The sequence below is a fragment of the Ascaphus truei genome, chromosome 6, assembly GCF_040206685.1.
Source record: "Ascaphus truei isolate aAscTru1 chromosome 6, aAscTru1.hap1, whole genome shotgun sequence".
Lineage (NCBI taxonomy): Eukaryota > Metazoa > Chordata > Amphibia > Anura > Ascaphidae > Ascaphus > Ascaphus truei.
This window is the reverse complement of record NC_134488.1, coordinates 74,493,922-74,514,633: the sequence shown is the minus strand read 5'-3', so window position 1 is coordinate 74,514,633 and position 20,712 is coordinate 74,493,922. Positions and strand designations below refer to the sequence as shown.

The window sequence follows — 20,712 nt, the reverse complement described above, 5'->3', positions numbered from 1 at the left end:
CCTCTCTCACTGAGCTGCTCTTGGCTGTAGGAGGGGGGGGTTGGGGGTGCAGCCTGCGCTGGTCGGACATCTCGGCCGGGCCGCTCTGAAGGCGGTGCACTGACGTCACATAGAGGCCCGGCGTGGGACAGTGCAGGAGGCAGACCAGGAGCTGGGGAGATGCCCGGCAGCAACAAGAGGCCCGACCAGCGCCGTTCTCCACCTGCCTCCCTCCCGCAGCCACCAGCAGGACAGTGAGGGAGAGAGGCAGCAGCTGGAGAGAGCAGCAACTCAGGACAGTGCAGGAGAGGCAGGCCCAATGTAAGTAAGGGTGTGTGTGTTTCACATATTAAAAGGTTCAACCTTATGGCATGTCTTACTTTAAAAACAACGTTCTTGAGCTTTCTTTAGTGAATCTATCCTTTATTTTTAATTATTTTATGATCGTGTGTGTGTGTGTGTGTGTGTGTGTGTGTGTGTGTGTGTGTGTGTGTGTGTGTGTGTGTGTGTGTGTGTGTGTGTGTGTGTGTGTGTGTGTGTGTGTGTGTGTGTGTGTGTGTGTGTGTGTGTGTGTGTGTGTGTGTGTGTGTAGTATTTTGGACAAAGACATTTTTTATAAAATGGCTCTTCTTCCTTGAAAGGTTGCAAAAGACCCCTGGTCTAGGACATTAATACTTCAAATCACAAGTGTGAATATGGCAGAGCTTTAATAAGCGCCTTAATAGGTCACGCTGGTCAATCTCCATGATATAATTGCATGGCCTTTTTTAAATTCCCCGCTGATATAAACTTTTAAAAAAGCACTGACTTTGTTGTTATGCCCGCGAGTTGTAAAGGTCTGTGTCACCTGCAGGAAAATCTTATGAAATATTTTAAAAGAAGAGTACGAAAAGGAAATGTAAGTGTGATAGTACTTACTCATCATCTGGCGTAAGCTGTACAGGTTCGCTAGTAAACTGTGTGTCAAAGTTTTCCAGACCAAAGTCATCTGTGATCTGAGGCTTGAATGGAGGGAGCACCTGCTTCTTCTCCAGCTAGGAATAATTAAGAGAGAACATGAGCGGGAAAGAAAGACCTGTGCAAACTTTGAACCATAGAAAAGTACTGACATTGGACCACCGTATCAATGGCATATGTTTGCGATTGTAGTATATCCCTTTCCTCAATGCACATGGGGGTGGGTAGTGCATTCCAGGAACTCATCACAATCTGCTAACCCAGAAGGAATGTTGGATGCAGACAACTCCAGGTGTGATTTTTTTTTATGCAGCATACCCAAAGCTTTTAAGATCTCAAGAATGTAATTACAAACACTCTGTCAAGCATGCATTAGAAAGCTGGTCAATTGGCTTTCTATTCCTCATACTATACCGGGAACAACACTGGTATTCAAACTATCAGGAAGCATGTAATGGATGTACCAAAAAGCCAAATATCTAAATGCTCCTGTCCCAGCAGAAAAAGTAAGAGACCTGTATTATTGTTATAAGACTTTAATAATGCATAAGAAGCCGAAAATGTTTCTTGCAATTCTCCATGGTCAAACTAAAGATGTTTTTGTGCATTTGTCTTCCGTGTTTTGATATCCCATCATATTCTCTCTTATTTTCTCCATGCTCAAGTAGGGTTGGGTTTAGAAGCTCCTTCAAAAAGGCGTTTTCCAAATTGTAGTCCAAAAGATGGAACTACATAACAAAACCAGTGAACAAGCAGCCACATATTAGCACACTGTTTTGCTAATAAAGGCACGTGCAGTTCAACATTAAAATAACCCCCTCATTGTCCTGGTGATTACAATGTAAAATATTCTGCAGGTCATTCGAGCAGTAAAAGGGGGAAACACTCATTCACTTTCATTACATTGTATTGGTATAATACTCCCCATGCACTTTAACATGATAAAAACTAGTTGATTCTGAATGTCACAGGAGTTCCTGATTGTGCCCAAATCTTGCATTGACTGGGCCCCATAATTAAGATGGATCAACAGGGAACCAACACGAAGATGTTCTTCCTGGATTATTATTACATTGCATCTACGAAATTGCCACCCACCACGAGCAGAGAACGGATGACAGGGGGGAAGGCAGATTGAATGGGCTAGTGGATTCTTCAATCAAAGCATCAATCACGTTGATCAAACAAAATGCCCTGCTCCACTCAATGTCTCTAATATTGTAGAAGAGAGGGGTGCATGTAAGGGACAATCAGAACATATACTTTGGAAGAACAGAATCCCATGTAATGCACTCGAAAGAAGTCTCCTTATAGAAGAAAAATAATACAATTTGATGACATATCAAACAACACAATCTAAAAACATGATAAAAACAGAGGGGTGCAAAATGCAATATGCTGGTAGGCCTGTGTGGTCTCTAAGTAGTATGCCAAACTTGGTTTGTTGTTACTAGCCACCTGTGTGTATTTCTCTGAGTTGTTTATATCAGTGGTCTTATGGTCACGTCCCACCTAATATGGAGGGGGCTACCCAGTGTTGGTGGTTTCTACAAATAAATCAGTTGCATGTAGGGATTATACCAAAATAAATACTTATGAACTGTGCAAGACAAATCAAAACAGCACGAGTCACTCACAAATGGTGACAAAAAAAAACTATATGCAAGAGGAGAGTCATCAACTGATGGATTATGGGTTCTGGTGGTGTGTGTTGCTTCCATCAACAGCAACATATAGTGTGAAAGCACAATAGCAACCGTGTCTTCAGATCGGCTTAGCTGGGTGTACAATATACTGCGGTAAAAGTTACAACCGTCCAACCTTATATTATTGCAACATCAAGGTGCATAGCAAAGCTGAATGTAAGTAGCTAATTGTTCCATGGCACAATAATGATACTATATACACAAAGTAGCAAAGTATATCTCTGTGATATAGATGTATTGTGTCCTTGTGCTCAGAACAGAGTTGTATTCCCAGATCAATACCTGAATAAAAGTAGCTAGTTATTTCTATAGCACACTGGTGATATGTCCACAGAGTAGCCATATTTATCTATGTGAAGCACATGTACTGTGTCCTGGTGCCCTAACCGGAGTTGAATTGCCAGGTCAGTATCTGCCTTTCGGATCCTTCAGATTGCAAACACTAGCACTAGAGATATAATTACTGCCCGAATAGGCTTTCATGTGCTTTGCCCTACCAGGATTCCTACCCATAGAATTGCATCTATTGATTATAGGGAGTTTGTTTGTTACACAGGGTTAAAAGGGTAGTACCTCTGCTCATTGTGACCACCGGTAACGGGCCTGAGGAATGGGTTCATGCCCCGAAACATTGCCCCCCCCCCCCTCATTACCCTGTTCCTCCTCCCCCCCCCCCCCCACACACACACACCCACCTAGGTTTTCCATGCATCTACACTTCTCTTTCCCTGGGTCTCTCACTCCCCTCATGTTACCTTATACTTAGTGGGTTACATATTAGCTTTTGAGTGCAGTAATTGCTTAACATTGCCAGTGTCCTTTTTGATTTTTTGATTTTATTGATACGTCTACACAATTCAATTGATTACGCATATTCCCCATTTTTCTTTATTACGTTTATGAGTGCTGGGAACTTACCCGATTATTGTACAATTCCTCCTTCTTATTCTTAGGAATTGTCCTACTGGGATGCCTTTGACCTTCAGGCTTATCGTAGCTGTCGCCTTTCTATACTTCAGCGTGTGTATGAGACCATCAGCATCTTTCCTAATTTTTTTAATTGAGGAAACTGATCTCCATTTTAATCTCCGAGGTGATTCTGAGATTGTGATTGTTGTTCATTGATCTCACAAATTCATGGAACAGTTGTATTGTTCGTTCCATAGGATGAACACATCGATATAGCAAATCCATAATTTGTATTGCATATATCGACTCATCTCGGGATTAAACACTTTGATTTCCTACCACCAAGCCAGGTAGATGTTAGCATATCATATGTTTGGGCGCATGAGGTCCCAATTGTTGTTTCCTGGAGTTGGTGGTAGAATTTTTCATAACTTCTTTTGATTTTGTGTGTGAGGACAAATCTCAAAAGACTGCAGACAAACTCGTTGTGTTTGGTATATTGTGTTGCCCATACTTTCAAGAAGTGGGTTACTGCTTAAATGTCCACTTCATGCTGTATGCTTGTATGAAGCAACTCAACATCTAAGCTGGCCAAGAAAGTGTTAGGTGTTAAGATAACCCCCTCCAATGTCATTATAACATCCTTAGTGTTTCTCAGGTAGGACAGGAGTGACAAGACAAACGGCCTCAGCCTTTTATCAATGTACACACTTGCCTTTTCTCCCAAACGTCCTATTCCAGATACAATGGGACATCCAGGGGGAGATAACAGATTGTTATGAATTTTGGGCAAGCTATAGAACGTCGCCGTTCTGGGGAACTTAACCCATATATACTAACACTCTCTCTTAGATATCACTAGGTCATCTTGACCTTGGTTAAGACTCTCCAGCAGACTCCTAGAAAAGTTACCAGTCAGGTCTCTAGGAAGAACCTCATAACAAACATAACATGTTTTTAGATTGAGTTGTTTAACATGTCATAAAGCATCAATCACACCTGCTCGTTCCCCCCTCCTCGTCCCACCCTCCCAACCCCCAATTGTCTTAAATTGAATGGGGGTCCTTCAAAGCTGAACTGCACTCTTTTTAGCTCTGAGGACCCCCTGGCTCCGAGATATTTAGAGTTTTAGTTGCCAGAGTTTTAGCTCCCATTCAGAAAACAAAAATGGCCACAAAATCCCACAGGGCCAACGAAGTCACATAAGGTTAATGAGGTTGCGTCTTTCTTTCGAACATCACTGGCCCCCATCTTTGAATTTACGACAAGAACACTAACTAAAACAAAGTATCTTAAGAACCAGGGGCCTCCAAGAGCTGAAAATAGTGTAGTTGGGCTTTGGACCTGGAGATAATGCCCAGGTTCAAATTCTGTAAAGAAATTCAATAGTAAAAATAGACCGGACTGCTACTTTAAATAGATACAACAAAAGACAGACAAGTCCAATGCTAAATCCAATGTGACAAAAATACACAGTGAAATACTTATATATTGTCTTAAAAAAGGGTCATTTAGTTAAACCCTTTGGCCAAAGCGTTATCAGCCTGCAAGCCACATCAAGCCATGACCAGTGAGCAGGTCCTAACACTACTTAATAAAATTTGCATTTACCTCTATTTGGAGGGAGAATGAACACATTGGGTCTGTCCAAACACAGGAACAAGAAAAAGACCTTCTAACTTAGAAAGTGGGAAGGGGCGAGCTTAAACCCTGGGGGGAGGGGCCACTCTCCTCCAAACAATTGATAATAGCTGAAAATGAAGGTTAATAAACACACAAAATCCCATATATACACCAAAAGGAGTGCTATTGAGCATGGCCAACTGTATACAACAAAAGACAGAAAAGACCAATGCTACATCCAATGTGACATTTATATTTGTTTCAGAAAGCCAACAAGAATGGTCAATTCTTTACAAAAGGTTACTTTTATTCCACTATCAGGGGTTGTACCTTTAAAGATTTGATGCCTATTGGTAATGAAAAATAAGTCACCTGTACAGTATGCACAGAAGCGGATTAAACCAGCCCAGTTCATAACAATAGCATGCCTGTCTACAAATTTACATGACATACATATAAAAATATTTGGTTCTTGATGCATATAAATATTCACATTGTATGTGTCTTGCACAACGGTGTTTAGATTGTAAACTGTCCAGGGCACGAACTTCATTTTATGCTGTCTCTTCAAGCAGCAAAATATGTTAAATGTTATGTATTTTTTTTTTTTTTTTTTAAAGAAATCAGTAGTAAAAAATGTTGGTGCTTGTTTTTATTCAGCTCTTAATGCCCTTTTTTAAGGAGTTTTAAAGCGTCCATTTATTTCTATAGCCAGTTTTAGCACACCTCCCCAGCAGTGTAAGGCTGAGGCCATGTGAGGAACCCGGAAGTTCGGAAGCACACGAGGATGCTGGGAGACCTGCTATTGCCGGTAGCTGAAGCGCTCCAAAAGCACCGGGACACCCGTACACACTGGCATCACTGCCACTACCACTTAATAGCTAGTCAGTGCCATAGTTCCACAATGGTGATTTTGTAATAGAAGCAGGATATTAAATTGCATTATTTATGGTTGTGAACTGCATATACAGTAATATGAAGCCTCTTAACCATGTTCCTTATGCAAACAGGGAAATGGATCATAAACACTGTATACATATATATATATATATATATATATATATATATATATATATATATATATATATATACACATACATACATTATATATATATATATATATATATATATATATATATATATATACAACACACACACACACACACACACACACACACACGTGATATAGGGTGTGGGTGTGTTATGATTCATGATGATGGTCCCCTAGCTGAAGCGAAGCATTGGTTGTTCCTGATTGCTAATACACGTTTGCTTCAACTTGTGTCATTGTGCTGTATTGCTTCTTCTAAGTCACCTGGACTTAGGTTTATGTATACAGTACTTATTTATCTATTTACCTATGATATAGTATGTGCGCACACAAGTATACTTCATTACACTGATGTGGTTGTGCCTATTGTACCATTTGAGAAATACACACACACACAAACACACACACACCTATATGTCGCAAGCACAGTATGTTTGTGTATTAGGAAATTGCGCAAATCATAGATTCACTTCTAACCAACACCAACCACTTCCTCTTCATCTCTGCTGTAAATGCCTTAAATTGAAAGAAAACACTATGTTCTGGAAAACAAGGGCAAAATAATAAAACAATGTTACTCATCCATATCACCAGCAAGCACAGCGAGGAATACAGAAAGACATTTTAACACCTTCCCTCCCGGAGGCTCTGCAATACATGGATTGTGAAAAGTCCTTCAGACAGCAAACATTGCTCATACTTTATGGTCTTCGTGTTTACTTCTGACCCTGTGCTCTGATTTAGTCTACAAAAATAACAATATAGAGAAATAAAATCACATTAAATATGCAGCTTTTCCATAGGTGGCAGAAAATAAAACACCTTACAACTTGCAAATAATATTTTTTTTCACTTTTTCCAAAAAAGTTTAGGGCTTGTTAAGCAGAGATATGGCCTTAAAGATAAGATCATAATGTACCTTGTTTTGTCTTTTCACACCCACACACAGACGTAAATAAACGTGTGTGTGTGGTGTGTGGTGTGTGTATTAAGGTTATGGTGGGTAAAAAAAAGTGACAAAAACCCTACACAGTAAAGCATATAGCAACTGTAAATATTACTGTATGTTCATTTGCATGTCTTAGACAGGTCTGCAACAATGTCTTTTAGCCTTATCACCCAGCACACAGCACTTCCACTGCAGCAAGGGATTCTGGGAAATGACATGCAAATGAGCACACAGTGCCACCTTTTATCTCAAGCTCCTATTACAGAGCAGCCCTTAAGCCAATGCATGCTGCTTTAAACACAGCTTTTAAGCAAAGGCTGGGGTAAGATGCAAAGCCAGTAAACTCACTCCCAGACATGTTTCAACCTTGATGGGTATCATCAGTGTGAGGTTGGTTGCTGGCTCTGCTGGTTTGAGATTAAGAGTAGGTATTCACCACACTTATTAAGGTTATGGTGGGTAAAAAAAGTGACAAAAACCCTCCACAGTAAAGCATAAAGCAACTGTAAATATTACTGTATGTTCATTTGCATGTCTTAGACAGGTCTGCAACAATGTCTTTTAGCCTTATCACCCAGCACACAGCACTTCCACTGCAGCAAGGGATTCTGGGAAATGACATGCAAATGAGCACACAATGCCACCTTTTATCTCAAGCTCCTATTATATATATATATATATATATATATATATATATATATATATATATATATATATATATATATATATGTATATAAGAAAGTTTTTCGGCCTGTGTATACTGCCCATGCTCACGTATGGATGTGAAATGTGGACCTTCAATGCGAAAATAATTCAGAAGCTTCAGACCACGCAAAGAGACAGGAAAGAGAAGAAAGAGAATGATTGGTTTTGAAACTAAACAAAAGTCTGTGATATCACTACAGGAGTAAAGAAATTAAAAAGAAATTAAAAATTCCATCGTTGGAATCCAGTTGAGTGCCATCTTTGTACAAGAGAGTAAAAGAGCTAGATGACAATCAAAAGTAAGATGGGAGGATGAAATCCGCAGTACATGGAAGATCATTGGTGAGGCCTTCATCAAGCAGTGGATTGACCAAGGTTGTTGACACACACACACACACACACACACACACACACACACACACACACACACACACACACACACACACACACACACACACACACACACACACACAAATTAACAGTTAAATAGCAATCCATTGTTTGTGAAGATGGTGCACTTGGAAATTGTTTTTCAAGACCTACAGTACATCTTTGGCTGTTCAATGCTGACCATTGTTACACCCTAACCATTCTTGTCACTAACAGGGGAGCATGTTGTAAACATAAACAGGATTTTAGTAGATTGAAAAGATGGTTACATTTCAGAGCTTTGCCTCTAAACCAATATTTTAAGAGATTTGAATATGCCTCTTATGAATCAAAATAAAACCATGAGCGGCTTCTTATTCTGTTAGATCACAGGGGAAGTCTCTAAAGCGAGCAGGTTTGGTTTGTCATACAGAAGTCACCAAGCAAAACAGAAATCTCTCTAATGCCTAGTCTTAAAGTCACTTGTTAACTGCAGTCAGACAACATATCTGCCTTTTATTTCCCAGAGGATAAAAATCAGCATCCAGGCTCTGCAGTGGAAATGATCTCAGCCTAACTGGGCATCCACACTCCTTACAAATGAGTATCAGCAAAATAAATACAAGTGCAATGAGATGGCTGTTTCCTAGCAGTAATCCCAGCACTTGTCGGTTTACAGGAAAGAGAAGCCTTTTACACCAGGGACATAGCTAATATTGGAATTAACCCACTGGCTGCCCAAAAGACATACAATGCACTCAAATAATACATAGCAGGGGTCAGAAGTTCAGAAGTAAAAAATAAATAAATAAAAAAGGTTTAAAAGTTTCACATCCTCCTGCCTTAATCCCTGCACTTCAGGAAGGCTCTGCATTGTGTGGGATACAACCTGGAAGCACAACTGTCCATATACACAAATGTGGCATCCCAGCAACAACTGCAATCAGAATACTAGATCAGTCCTCATGGGCCACCAACAGGTCCGGTTTTAAGGATATCCCTGCTTCAGCACAGGTGGTGCAGTCTTCAGACCACTGATTGAGCCATCTCTGCTGAAGCAGGGATATCCTGAAAACCTGACCAGTTGGGGGGTCTTGAGGACTGGATTTGCCTACCCATGCACTAGATCCTTGTAGATTAACTCTACTGGAACTTTCATTTTCTAAACACGAAATGAGGATGAACAGATGGAAGAACAGGTTCATAAGATATCCTTATTTATTAAATGAATCACAATCAGGTTAAGGATAAGTGCATTCTTTCCAACTTACTGTTACGCATTCTTACAATATTATAACCACTTCCTCCTCATCAACCCGCTTTAGGATGCGTTGCCTCTTATTGAAGTACATGATAGATATAAAGGAGTGCACAAGCTTTCAAGACTTTACTTGTCTTCTTAAAATGTGTGTTAAAATCTCAACAACAAACTACTACATAGCTCAAAAACGCTCCCGTTGATCCATTAAGGGTATGAAAGAAAATCTAGTTTCTTCCATGGCTATTAAAATTCTGCATATAGTTTCCACCCCAGAGAATGGTGTATAAGGTTTTTTTTTTTTTTTTTTTTTAAAGATTATCAAAGCATTCACAAAGCTTTTTATGGCAGTTTTCCAAAAATAAAATAAAAACACCTCTCTCTCGCTTAATAACTGTAACATCACCACAACGGAACAATAACTAAATTGGAGATGTTAAATGAGGACATGTTTTGGTGTGAAGGAGGAAAATATTGCAAAGGCAACCTTTTAAAACAAGGCCTCAAAAAATGCAATAGCAAATTTACTAGTAAGTTCAATGTCTGTCTAAAAAGGAGGTACCAAGTAGTAAGGGGGGAGGGGGGAGAAATAAACAACTTACTGGCTTCCTGTGAAAAATGAATATAGCCTATATGGTTTCCAAAATGTTCTGTGTAATTCTGATCTTTTCTTTTAATCTGTTCAGCTACTGAGGAAATCATAATTTCTTTACACAAACTGAGGACGCAGTGGGGGTTAATAACATTCATGTAAGATACAATAGCTCACGTATGTACAGTAATCTCATGGGAGTTTAGGTAAACACTGGAACAACTCTCTGAAGCAATTGGCTAATATGAAAACATTTAAGACTTAAAAAACCGAAACACTTACACTTGTCTGATTAACTATTTAAAACCAGATCGCATATCGTATGTTTTACTACGTAGGAATAATAGCAAGAGATATACGTTGATAGGTAGCAGCAACCATGTTTGTTTATAGTTGAATACTGATAAAGAACACTTATGAGCACGTTCACATATCTCAGATAGGTTCCCAAACCTGCCTTACCCCCTAATTACACAGCATAGAGTGCTCCCACCGCAGCCAGGGATTCTGGGTAATGACATGCAAATGAGCACTTATCCACTTGCATGGATCCCTTTAATCTAATGCAGGGCCAGCTTGATGGCGGTGCAGTCTGTACCACTGCATCGAGCCCCACGGTTAGAGGCCACGTCATTGCCGTGGGGAGAGCGCAGGGCCTCTGTAACTCTCTTACCTTCTCCCGGCATCTCCCCCCCATTATTATGGCTCTGCGACGACAAATGGTGTCATGTTGCCATGACAACGCGACGCCACATGGCACCCCGTTGTCATGGCATCGCAACACCATTTGACGTCGCAGAGCCATAGTGACAGGAGCATACAGGTGGGAGATGCCGCCAGAGAAGGTAGGAGCAGAGGCCACGCGCATGTCACTGCACCGAGCCCCGCAAACATCGCAGCCGGCCCTGATCCTTATGCCTGCTGTTTCACAAGTTCTAGTTCTGCATATTTACAAAAGATTATCCTGTAAGTGGCCACTAGGTGTCATTGCATTACTACCACATCATGCCTAAAACACAATCATGCCAGATAGGTCAAAATGAGACAGGTTAGATCAGGGGTGCGCAAAATGGGGGGCACAAGATTTTTTTTGGGGGAGGGACGCGGCGGTTACCGAGGATCTGCGCTCTTCCCCAAAAGCATTTAAATTAAATGCGGGGGTACCGCGCGAGGCCTCTGTAACTCACTTACAATGATTCAGCCGGCTTCGGGCGATGCGTCGCCATGGCAACGTGACGTCACATAACCCCACACCGTAGTTTGAAACCGTCACAAAGGTATGTGGGGGTGCGAGCCCTGGGGGAGAGCAGGCAGAGGGGAGCAGCACCAAAGGTTTGCACACCCATGGATTAGATTATGGTCCCTGTAACTTCTTGCTGGTATTCCACCAGAATTCTATGTCCATGTTCAACATCAGTTAAACCAGCTTTAGGTCAGATTTGTAGGTTAACTATTTATCTGCAAATGGGGCCAAGCCCTTCTAGCATCAAAAGGATGCAGTAAAATTATTTTATACTTTTTCTTAAGCAGAGCATGGATTGTCTACACAGTGTTATACAAAAAATAAAGGATTCATTGAAATCAGGAAAGAGTGGCACTTTCCCCATGTCCTCAGTGTCTCAATAGAGTAATGATTAAGCTCATTCATGTCTCAGATGGGTCCCCAAACCTGCCTTACCCCATATTCACAAAACACACAGTGCTTCTACTGCAGCCAGGGATCCTGGGTAATGACATGCAAATGAGCACACGCAGAGTGTCTCAGTAGGCGAGACATGACATGTATAGTGTGTCCCAAACAGAGGCGAGACATGACTTGTATGGCAAACCCTTGATAATCCAAGTGCTGCTGGTTTAGAAGCAGGCCAGGGCTGCCACCTTCTGAATATTTTTGGAATGACACTTTGAGAAGCACTTTTCTTATTAGATAATGTTCCCATCAGATGATGTAGGCATGTTTATATGCACTACCAACTGAAATTAACATACGCGCACAGCCCATGTAAGCTCAGTACCCAAATCCACCATGCCTTTTTTTCTTATGCTTATATGTATGAAGACTTTATTTTAATACATAGTAAAAATATATATGCATCACATATGTGGATGTGAATTCCACAATAACGATGATGTTGACATGATTAAAGAGTTTCTATATTCACAGTTTAATTTTCCTAACATCAGCACAGGCCATGTTAGAAGCAGATAATGATATTGGTGCAACTAATGTAAAAAGCAGGCGCTGAGCTGATATTACCTTTTTTTCCCCCATACTTTGTCATCTTCCTTGTATAGTTCACAAGGTTATTAACCGTCCTTACACTGATATGACCAAGCCGACAAACAAGGTAAAAACAAATTCTCTGATGCGTTTCCTGCCGTAGCTGGCGCTTTAGCAAAGAGTAACTACATAAGGAGCACAGCGAGCGTCCTTTAATAGGAGTAACTCCACCGGAAGGGCCGCAATCCTGTTCCCCCAACAAAGTGCTACTGCCAAAACAGGAAGACAAATGACAGAAAACGGGTGGAAGAAAGATGGCGGTCTCTCCGATGGGGGAATCCTACATAAATTGTGAAAATACACACATCTAGAAACCAAACAAAACAACTGGAATATAATAAAATAAACACATAACAAATAACGCATATAACCTTACATACCTTTAAAATACTGAATTCAGATATTGGAGGTGCAGCGGCAGAATAGTAATTGAACAAATCTGTTATAAATCTACAGATACTAAACTAAATGTATAATATCCTAATCTTAATGTGATGATTGGCAAAGAGCTAAACATGACTTTAACATGGATATATATTAGCCAATTTAGCTAATTACCTATCCCCCAGTCTATTTCGTTCAAGGTCGAGTGATGCACAATTGAGAGGTATCCCTTGTGGATTCTTCAAATGTGGATATTGTGCTGTATGTTGCTATGCCAATCCCATCAAGGTGGTGATATGTCACGGCAATAAAAGTACAGCACAAGATTAATACATTTATAAACTAACTCCAGCCACGTGGTTTACCTCCTTACATGTGGTTGTTGGCATGGGTTATGCAGGACAAACCATTAAATCCATCAAAACAAGGGTTATGGAGCATGTTCACTCTATTAAGGAGGATTTAACACTTCCTGTATCCAGACATTTCACGAACTGCCCCAAGGGCGGTATGCATAATTTAATGTTCTCAGGGATTGAACAAGTCCCCACTCCAGTAAGGGGAGGGGACAGACTAAGGTCCCTTAAAAGACTTGAAATATTCTGGAAACATACACTAGATACACGGTCCCCCTCTGGTAGTAACATTGAGTGGGAATTAAAAAATGTTTGTAAATTTATCCTGTGAGATGTCTAATAATCCGTCAATCCAGTTGTTGCATGTCGTGGTTACATTTTTTGCCGTATGAATTGTTACTACATACCTGTGGTTAAATCTGTTACTGTAAGGAATGATTACATATGTAACTATATTGTCCAATGATCCATCAATCCAAGAGTTGCTGCATGTTGTGGTTACAATTGTTGCCTTATGAATTACTATCAATTGTGGTCAAATTTGTTATTGTATGGAAGGATCACATTATGTAAACTACCTGAGGGCTGCTCAACACAGACACTGCTTTTTGACACAGATCTTTTTTGGTAAATATATGCTTCTAGTGGGGGTTTCTCTAGTATCCTTTTTTTAAATTATTATTTAGGGCTCATTTATCCATCTTGATTTTGGACACAATATGCCCCTATCCTCCTATATATAGATTAGTGGTTATCATTATGGGTGTATTTATAGTTGGGAGAATGTTTTATTTCTCCATTATTTTCATTAGCTATTTGAGTATATTTTTACTTCTGTCCCTAGATGCCTGGTAGAGGGCTTTTCATATGCTTAGTTGACGTTTCTTAGGCTTCTTTCCATATATCCTGTCTCATTGAGGTTTACCACTATAGTATCTCTATTTATTCATTGAGATTCTCATTTAAAGATCTATTTAATGAGCTATGTTTATCAGGCTCTCGGTTCGGGGCGGTTCCTTTATGGAAGAACCCTGTTTTCAGAGTTTGGCCATATGTATCCGTGTTAGTGATGTTTAGCTCTCTAAGAGACCACCATATTTTTTCCACCCATTTTCCATCATTTGTTTACCCGTTTCGGCGGTAAGACTTTGTTGGGGAACAGGATTTCGGCCCTTCCAGTAGAGTTAGTCCTATAAAAGGACGCAGTATGCCTTGTGTAGTTATGCTTTGATAAAATGCCAGCTATAGCGGGAAACGCGTCACATGATTTGTTTTTACCTTGTTTGTTGGCTTGATGCTCATTAAATAATTATTTTTGAGCTGCATGCCTCCAGTCCCCCCATTTTTACAGTGCTATCCTTTCTTCTTCTTTGTTACCTGCTCAGTGGCGGATTTCCCATTAGGGCCGGGCCTAGGGCGGCAAAAATGTCCACCCACATATACAATTGCCACACTCTCTGGTCAATCGGGCCTAATGGGAATGCACTTGCATGTAGTGGCCGCCTCGTTGCTGCAGCCTTCATTCTCCTTTCGAATCACAGCGTCAAATGACGGCGCAGACATCACCAACGTGACACCACACAATGTCTCATTGCCATGGCAGAGCAGAGTCAAATGCCGTTGCATTACCATGGCAAGGCGACACCATGTTGGTCATTTGATGCTGCGAATCAGAAGGTAAAGGAGGGAAGCAGCCACAGCTAAGTGCCCAGGGGTGGCAGATTTTCAAATCCGTCGCTGTACCTGCTGTTTGCCAAGGTAGAAGCCTGTCTGCATGTACCAACCAAGATTCTTGTATTACCTGTGAGTACATCTACGAACTGTTATTCGGCTTCAGTTGCCATCACCTGCCAGTACCTCAGTTAGGGCGAGCACAGAGTTATATTAACCGGACCAGTTGTGTGAGGTGAGTCGGTGTCAGAGCTCACCAGTGACGCTGCCTCTGTGTGGGGCTGTTAGTTTGAACTTCCCTCCCCATGTCTATATTCTCCTCTGAATCTTGGTTATACTCGCTGTATGCTCCTATCCCTTCCATATAGAGGCATAGTTACTCACCTCACAGATCCACATCATCATTTCTTTAAAAAGGGTTTATTACAGTCTCTGCGGGTTTACCAACAGTTTACTGACCAGGGTTTTAGTTAGTACCATTCCTGGGATTCATTTCCCTATCTACTCTCCTTTTTTCAAGAAACCAGGGGGTCCCAGGGTGCTGAAATAAACGTGGTTCGCTTCCAGAGGGAAAACTGCTTCTTTGCATGTTCATATACATAGACTCAGCTGACAGATGGAAAACGATAAACTGCGAGTGTGTAATGGGAGCGACAGAAAACGTTAAGCAGACGACCATCTTAACACGGACTCATGGAGCCACTTCAGTGTACAGTGATCTAGGTTCCAGCCGCTACGCTGAACATTCAAGTATTTGTGCATCAACAAGGTCACGTTACCACCCACAGCTGGGCAGCTGTGTTAACACTACAGCAATGGGTTAATAGGAATTTTACAATACTTTTGCCTTCCTCTGGATCAATATATTGTAAATGCTAAATTTAGACAATAGATACTTTATCCTATATTTGTGTAGGTTGAACTTGATGGACATGCGTGTTTTTTCAACCTCATCTACTATGTAACTATGTAATTTATGTCTGTTTTTCAGGTGATCAGAGTCAAATTTGGCCAACATTAATGGGCCAATAAAACAAGGAGATGTTTAGAGAATAGTGACGGGCAATGGTATACAGATAGGGCTGCTCTGTCACGTCCCCTCTTCAAAAGGGAATCGTTAGACGTTATGGACCTTCCTTAGCCAGAGATCACCAAATGTTCACTATTCATTTCCTCACAGATTTACAAAATATAAGATATTTAAAATATAATGCACTCCAAAAGGATATGAAATATAGATTTCTCACAAGCGAGGTCAGCTGCATGAAATGAATATCAAACGTGACAGGGTATCCGTGTGAATGTCTCAGATGTCTGTCTACTCCTACAAAGTAGAAATTACACTAGCAAAAGTGGCAGTCACCGTTGGGAGAATCATGTGAACACATTGATGCAGGTGGCATTACGGGGAGAAAGTTATAGGCAGTGGTGGGATTCACAAATTCTCTCTCACCTTACCTCCCGAACACAGAGAACCTGAACGGAACCCGGGGCACCGGAACCTAACTTGGCCCAAGCCATGTTATTTATAAATGATCTAAATTATCTGCCATTTTTTCTAAATTACACTCCAAGTATTCACCAATTTGCACCAATTTATAAATTTAGATTCTGTTTCATGGGGAGGAGTCTTGGGAGGGAGCGCCCTTCCGAGGATTTTTTTTAGGAAATAGAATATGAAATAGTGCAAATTGGTGCATGCTTGGAGTGAAATTTAGAACAAATGACGTAATGGTCAGATCATTTATAAATAACTTACCTGCAGTCATACTGTACATGGCAAGCAATACTGATCTTAATGCTCCTCCCACATATTCCAAGATTGTTGCACCCCTCCTCATATCTCACCCCTTATCCACTCACCCCCCTCCTCCTCTCACCCCTGCCCCTCCTCCACTCTCACCCTGCTCCCTTCATCCTCTCACCTCCCCCACCCTTCATCCTCAGGCCCCTCCCTTCATTTTCTCAGCCCCCTCCCTTCATCCTCTCAACCCCCATCCCTTCATCCTCTCAACCCCCATCCCTTCATCCTCTCTACTCCAAGTGGCAGAATACTTTAATCAGTGGTCTGTATTCAAGAAGTATTGGCTGATATGGTGCTCCAACTGATGGACTTGTCCTCCTTAAGATTATCATGTAGATATATTGGGACTGATAAATCCTCATGGTATCCACTCCGCACGATATTGACTCTTTCTGTAATGAGCCTGGCTGGTCTGTGAGTAGTAACCTGTGATCACTGGTAAGTATTCATCTGTGGTTGACATCATTCAGAAATCCACTGATCGTAAGACTCAAAGTATGTGGATGATGATCAGTTGTCCGGTAAGCCAGGCTGCAGCACGTCCGCATAGACAATGCCTGGTCTGACGATTCCATGATGCTCGTCAAGTGATGTGCGTACGATGAAGTATCTCAGTCTTCAATGTGATGATCCGTCCAGTCACAGGTTATGATCAAAGAAAACAGCTCAATTTGAAATCCTCATTGAGGCTTCTGGGACTGACGGTGTTCAAGTTGTAAATCATCTTGGCTTCAAGTTGCAGTAGAAGCTTATTCCGATCCCCCCCACCCTCTGTATGGGCCTGTAGGATAGGCATGCATTGTATAGTTGCTAAGCCATATTGTTCTCTTTGAAGTGTCTGGCTGATGGTTTAAATCCTGAGGTTTTAAATCCTCTCTGCCTTCTGTATCTGTCAAAGCCTTCCGTATTGAAGAGTGATGTAAACATAGACGTACCTTAAGCATACAAGATGTCTTGCCAACATAATACAGTCCGCATGGGCAACGAATAAAATATACAACAAATAGTGATTCCCAATTCAAGTAATTTTTGATTCTGATCTGGTTACCATTGTGAGGGTGTGAAAATGTCTTGCCCAGGATCAGGTACTGACAGTTTATACAGTCGTGGCACTTGTGGACTACCGCTGGTCTCTGAAGCCACGTTGGTTTAGTAACATATTTAGATAATCCCCCATATTACGGCCTCTATGGTAGCAGAAACGTGGTGGAGTAGTGAAGTTTCGACCAATGGCTTTGTCGTTGGCTAAAATGTGATAGTGTATTAAAATACTCTGCTTACTGTAATGAAGTCTGATGCCGTATTGAACGTAGTGATGATATCAAAACGGTCATATCTCTGGGGTTTCTGGGGGGGTTTGAGTAGTGTGTGCCTGTTCAGTACGCTTGCTTTATTCAGTGCTATATTGATTTCTTGGATGTCATAGCCTCTTTCTTTAAATATTTCGCCATAGTTAATAAAGCCTGCTCGACATCTTTGGGATCACTGGTGATTCTTATCACTCTGAGTAAAATTTGTGCCATGTTACCAATATATTCTTTTCCTGCTTCAAGATTGAGTGCTGTCTCCTGATTTTGTGAGATCAACACGGTATTATTAACACCCCCCCCCCCCTCCGTCATTTCCATGTACTTGTAATATCTGTGATGATTATTGTTGCCTTGTATCTCTGATAGGGACTACAGGGAGTGAGGTGTTCTTTATAACCTTGAGTAGATATGGATTGTGTGTACTGTGCTTTATATTATAGTTATTGATGCAGATGATTCATATCTGTGATCCACTTTTGCACTTGAAGATCTGAATACTAGTCCGGCCGGCCTCATTGGGGAGATTGTTTATTTCAAACCCTCTCTTTCAATTAGTTTATCTATGTGGGGCTATACTGATCATATGTAATTCGCTCATGCATGTTACTATTTGTAATTGGGTCTCTCCCTACTTATATTGTGTATAAGGTGTCGCCAGGGACTGTTTTAACTTATATGTTCATTTATGTGACGTTCTTAATAAAATGTGTATGTTTATAGTGGAGTATACTTGAGTGCTATTATTGGAAAACTTTTGTTCTACCTGTTTCCATATATTTTTGTTCCAAGCACCATTAGTGGCTTTTATATCATAGTCTATTTACTAATTTAGGTATTCTGCATTGAACGGTAGTCTGTAGCAGGCAATTCTTCTGTGTTCATATCTCTCTCTCTCTCTCTCTCTCTCTCTCTCTCTATATATATATATATATATATATATATATGTAAGTAAATGTGAAAAAAGTTTCATTCACACAGGATCAACGCTTCATTCCTATTACAGGAGCCCTCTCAAGCACGCACGCACACGCAGGGTTTCCACCGCTCTCATATCGTGAGACAGACTGCGAGCTTGCAGCTCCCACAGAGGTGGGGTGCTCTGCGATTTGAAATCATGCCTCACAATTCAGTATGTAGTGTGATCTGAGAGAGCAGAGCAAAGGCTGACAGTTCTGCCTCCGTGGGGGCTGCAAGGGCGCAGTATCTCTATTCTCCACACAAATTAGCCCTACGCGTACCAATATGCATGGAGCTCATTTAAAGGTGTCGGGTGTCCCAGGCATGTTATAGGCATCAATAATGCCTATACATGTATTAATGTGACCTCTGAAGGCACTAGTGACACCTAGCTAACCAACAAACCTTCCTGACAGTCAACATTCTCCTTGAGCTGGAAACGGCTGCGGCCAAATTTCCTAGTCCGCCCACCGTTGCTTCAAGGTGAACACAATAAAGGCCAATATTTCGGGACTGGCTCATGAAAATTAGGCCCCAATAAAAGTAAAGACTGAATGCACGCTCCTAAAACACTTTGTGGCATGGTTGAAAAGCAGATAAGCATATTGATTCATAGCCAAATAAGAGTAACACCTTGAAAAGCACAAGAAACACAAAGCCAGTTTGATAGTATGAAACATCCTGATACACAGATATGTATCCATGTGTGTCTAGGGTTGGGCAATAACAAAAAAAACCTCCCACGATAACGATATTAATAAATTTATCGCGATAATATATATATATATTGTAATAAATACTTGTTAAAAAATAAGTCTGAAAATGTTCGAGTAAAACTAAATAAAATGTGTTTTATCAAAATATGTCTGTACTTTTCTCACCTACACTGCACCCATCAGCCTAAAACCACCCTCGTTCATCGACACCTCATCCCATCACTCAGAGATGCTCCCTTCATTTAAAAATATATTTCATTTATAACGTGTTTTGTTTGTTTTACAATTCTTAAATATTTTTAACATGTTATAAATAAAATATGTTTTTAAATGGGGGGTGTATCTATGGGTGAGAGTGATGGAATGAGGGGTGGAGGAATGAGAGTGATGGAATGAGGGGTGGAGGAATGAGAGTTATGGAATGAGGGGTGGAGGAATGAGAGTTATGGAATGAGGGGTGGAGGAATGAGAGTTATGGAATGAGGGGTGGAGGAATGAGAGTTATGGAATGAGGGGTGGAGGAATGAGAGTTATGGAATGAGGGGTGGAGGAATGAGAGTTATGGAATGAGGGGTGGAGGATCGAGAATGATGGAAGCACTGAAGGTGAGAAAATGTGAAGAGCAGACATGGAAAGAGGTTGTAAATCAAGGGATTAACCCTTTTGTTACAGGAGGGATTTGTATCAAATTTGAAAGGGGTGGAAGAAGAGGTAAGGTGCGGAGGAGTTAAGGGATATTTTTTTTGGGGGGTGAAGGAAGGGAGGGGGGGAAGAAGATGGGGAAGAGGAAGGAAAAAGGGAGGGGGGAGGTGGATAAGTGGGTGGGGGTGCTTTAAGAGTCACAGGGATAGGGTGAGCAAGGGCGGTTAAGTCTCAGGGGTGAGGGTGGTGGACGGTTTAAGATTCCTGAAGGGGAGAAAGGGGTTAAGAGAGTTAGTGAGGACATACGTTGATGTACATTGTCTCTCACAAAGCTGCCAGGCACACCTCCCTCCCTGCAGTGAGAAGTGCAGTGTGTCCGAATCTGGCTGCTCTGTGAGAGACTCTACAAGTGCGGCTGCTTTAAAGCTGCTCTTCTGACCCACACTCTGGTAATACTGTAATAATAAATAATCTCCCTTAGTGGCATACCGTC

The 20,712-nt window shown here is 41.1% G+C and overlaps 1 protein-coding gene across 5 annotated transcripts in view; it reads right to left on the bottom strand.

The window, feature by feature from the left end:
- The window catches only part of PRKCZ (protein kinase C zeta), a 185,783-nt gene that overhangs the window by 2,327 nt on the left and 162,744 nt on the right, over positions 1 to 20,712 (bottom strand). For all 5 annotated transcript variants that reach the window (XM_075604845.1, XM_075604843.1, XM_075604846.1 and 2 more), the window contains one exon: positions 898 to 1,013. In XM_075604845.1, the coding sequence (XP_075460960.1) occupies positions 898 to 1,013 (116 nt within the window). The remainder of the gene's footprint in view (positions 1 to 897; positions 1,014 to 20,712) is intronic.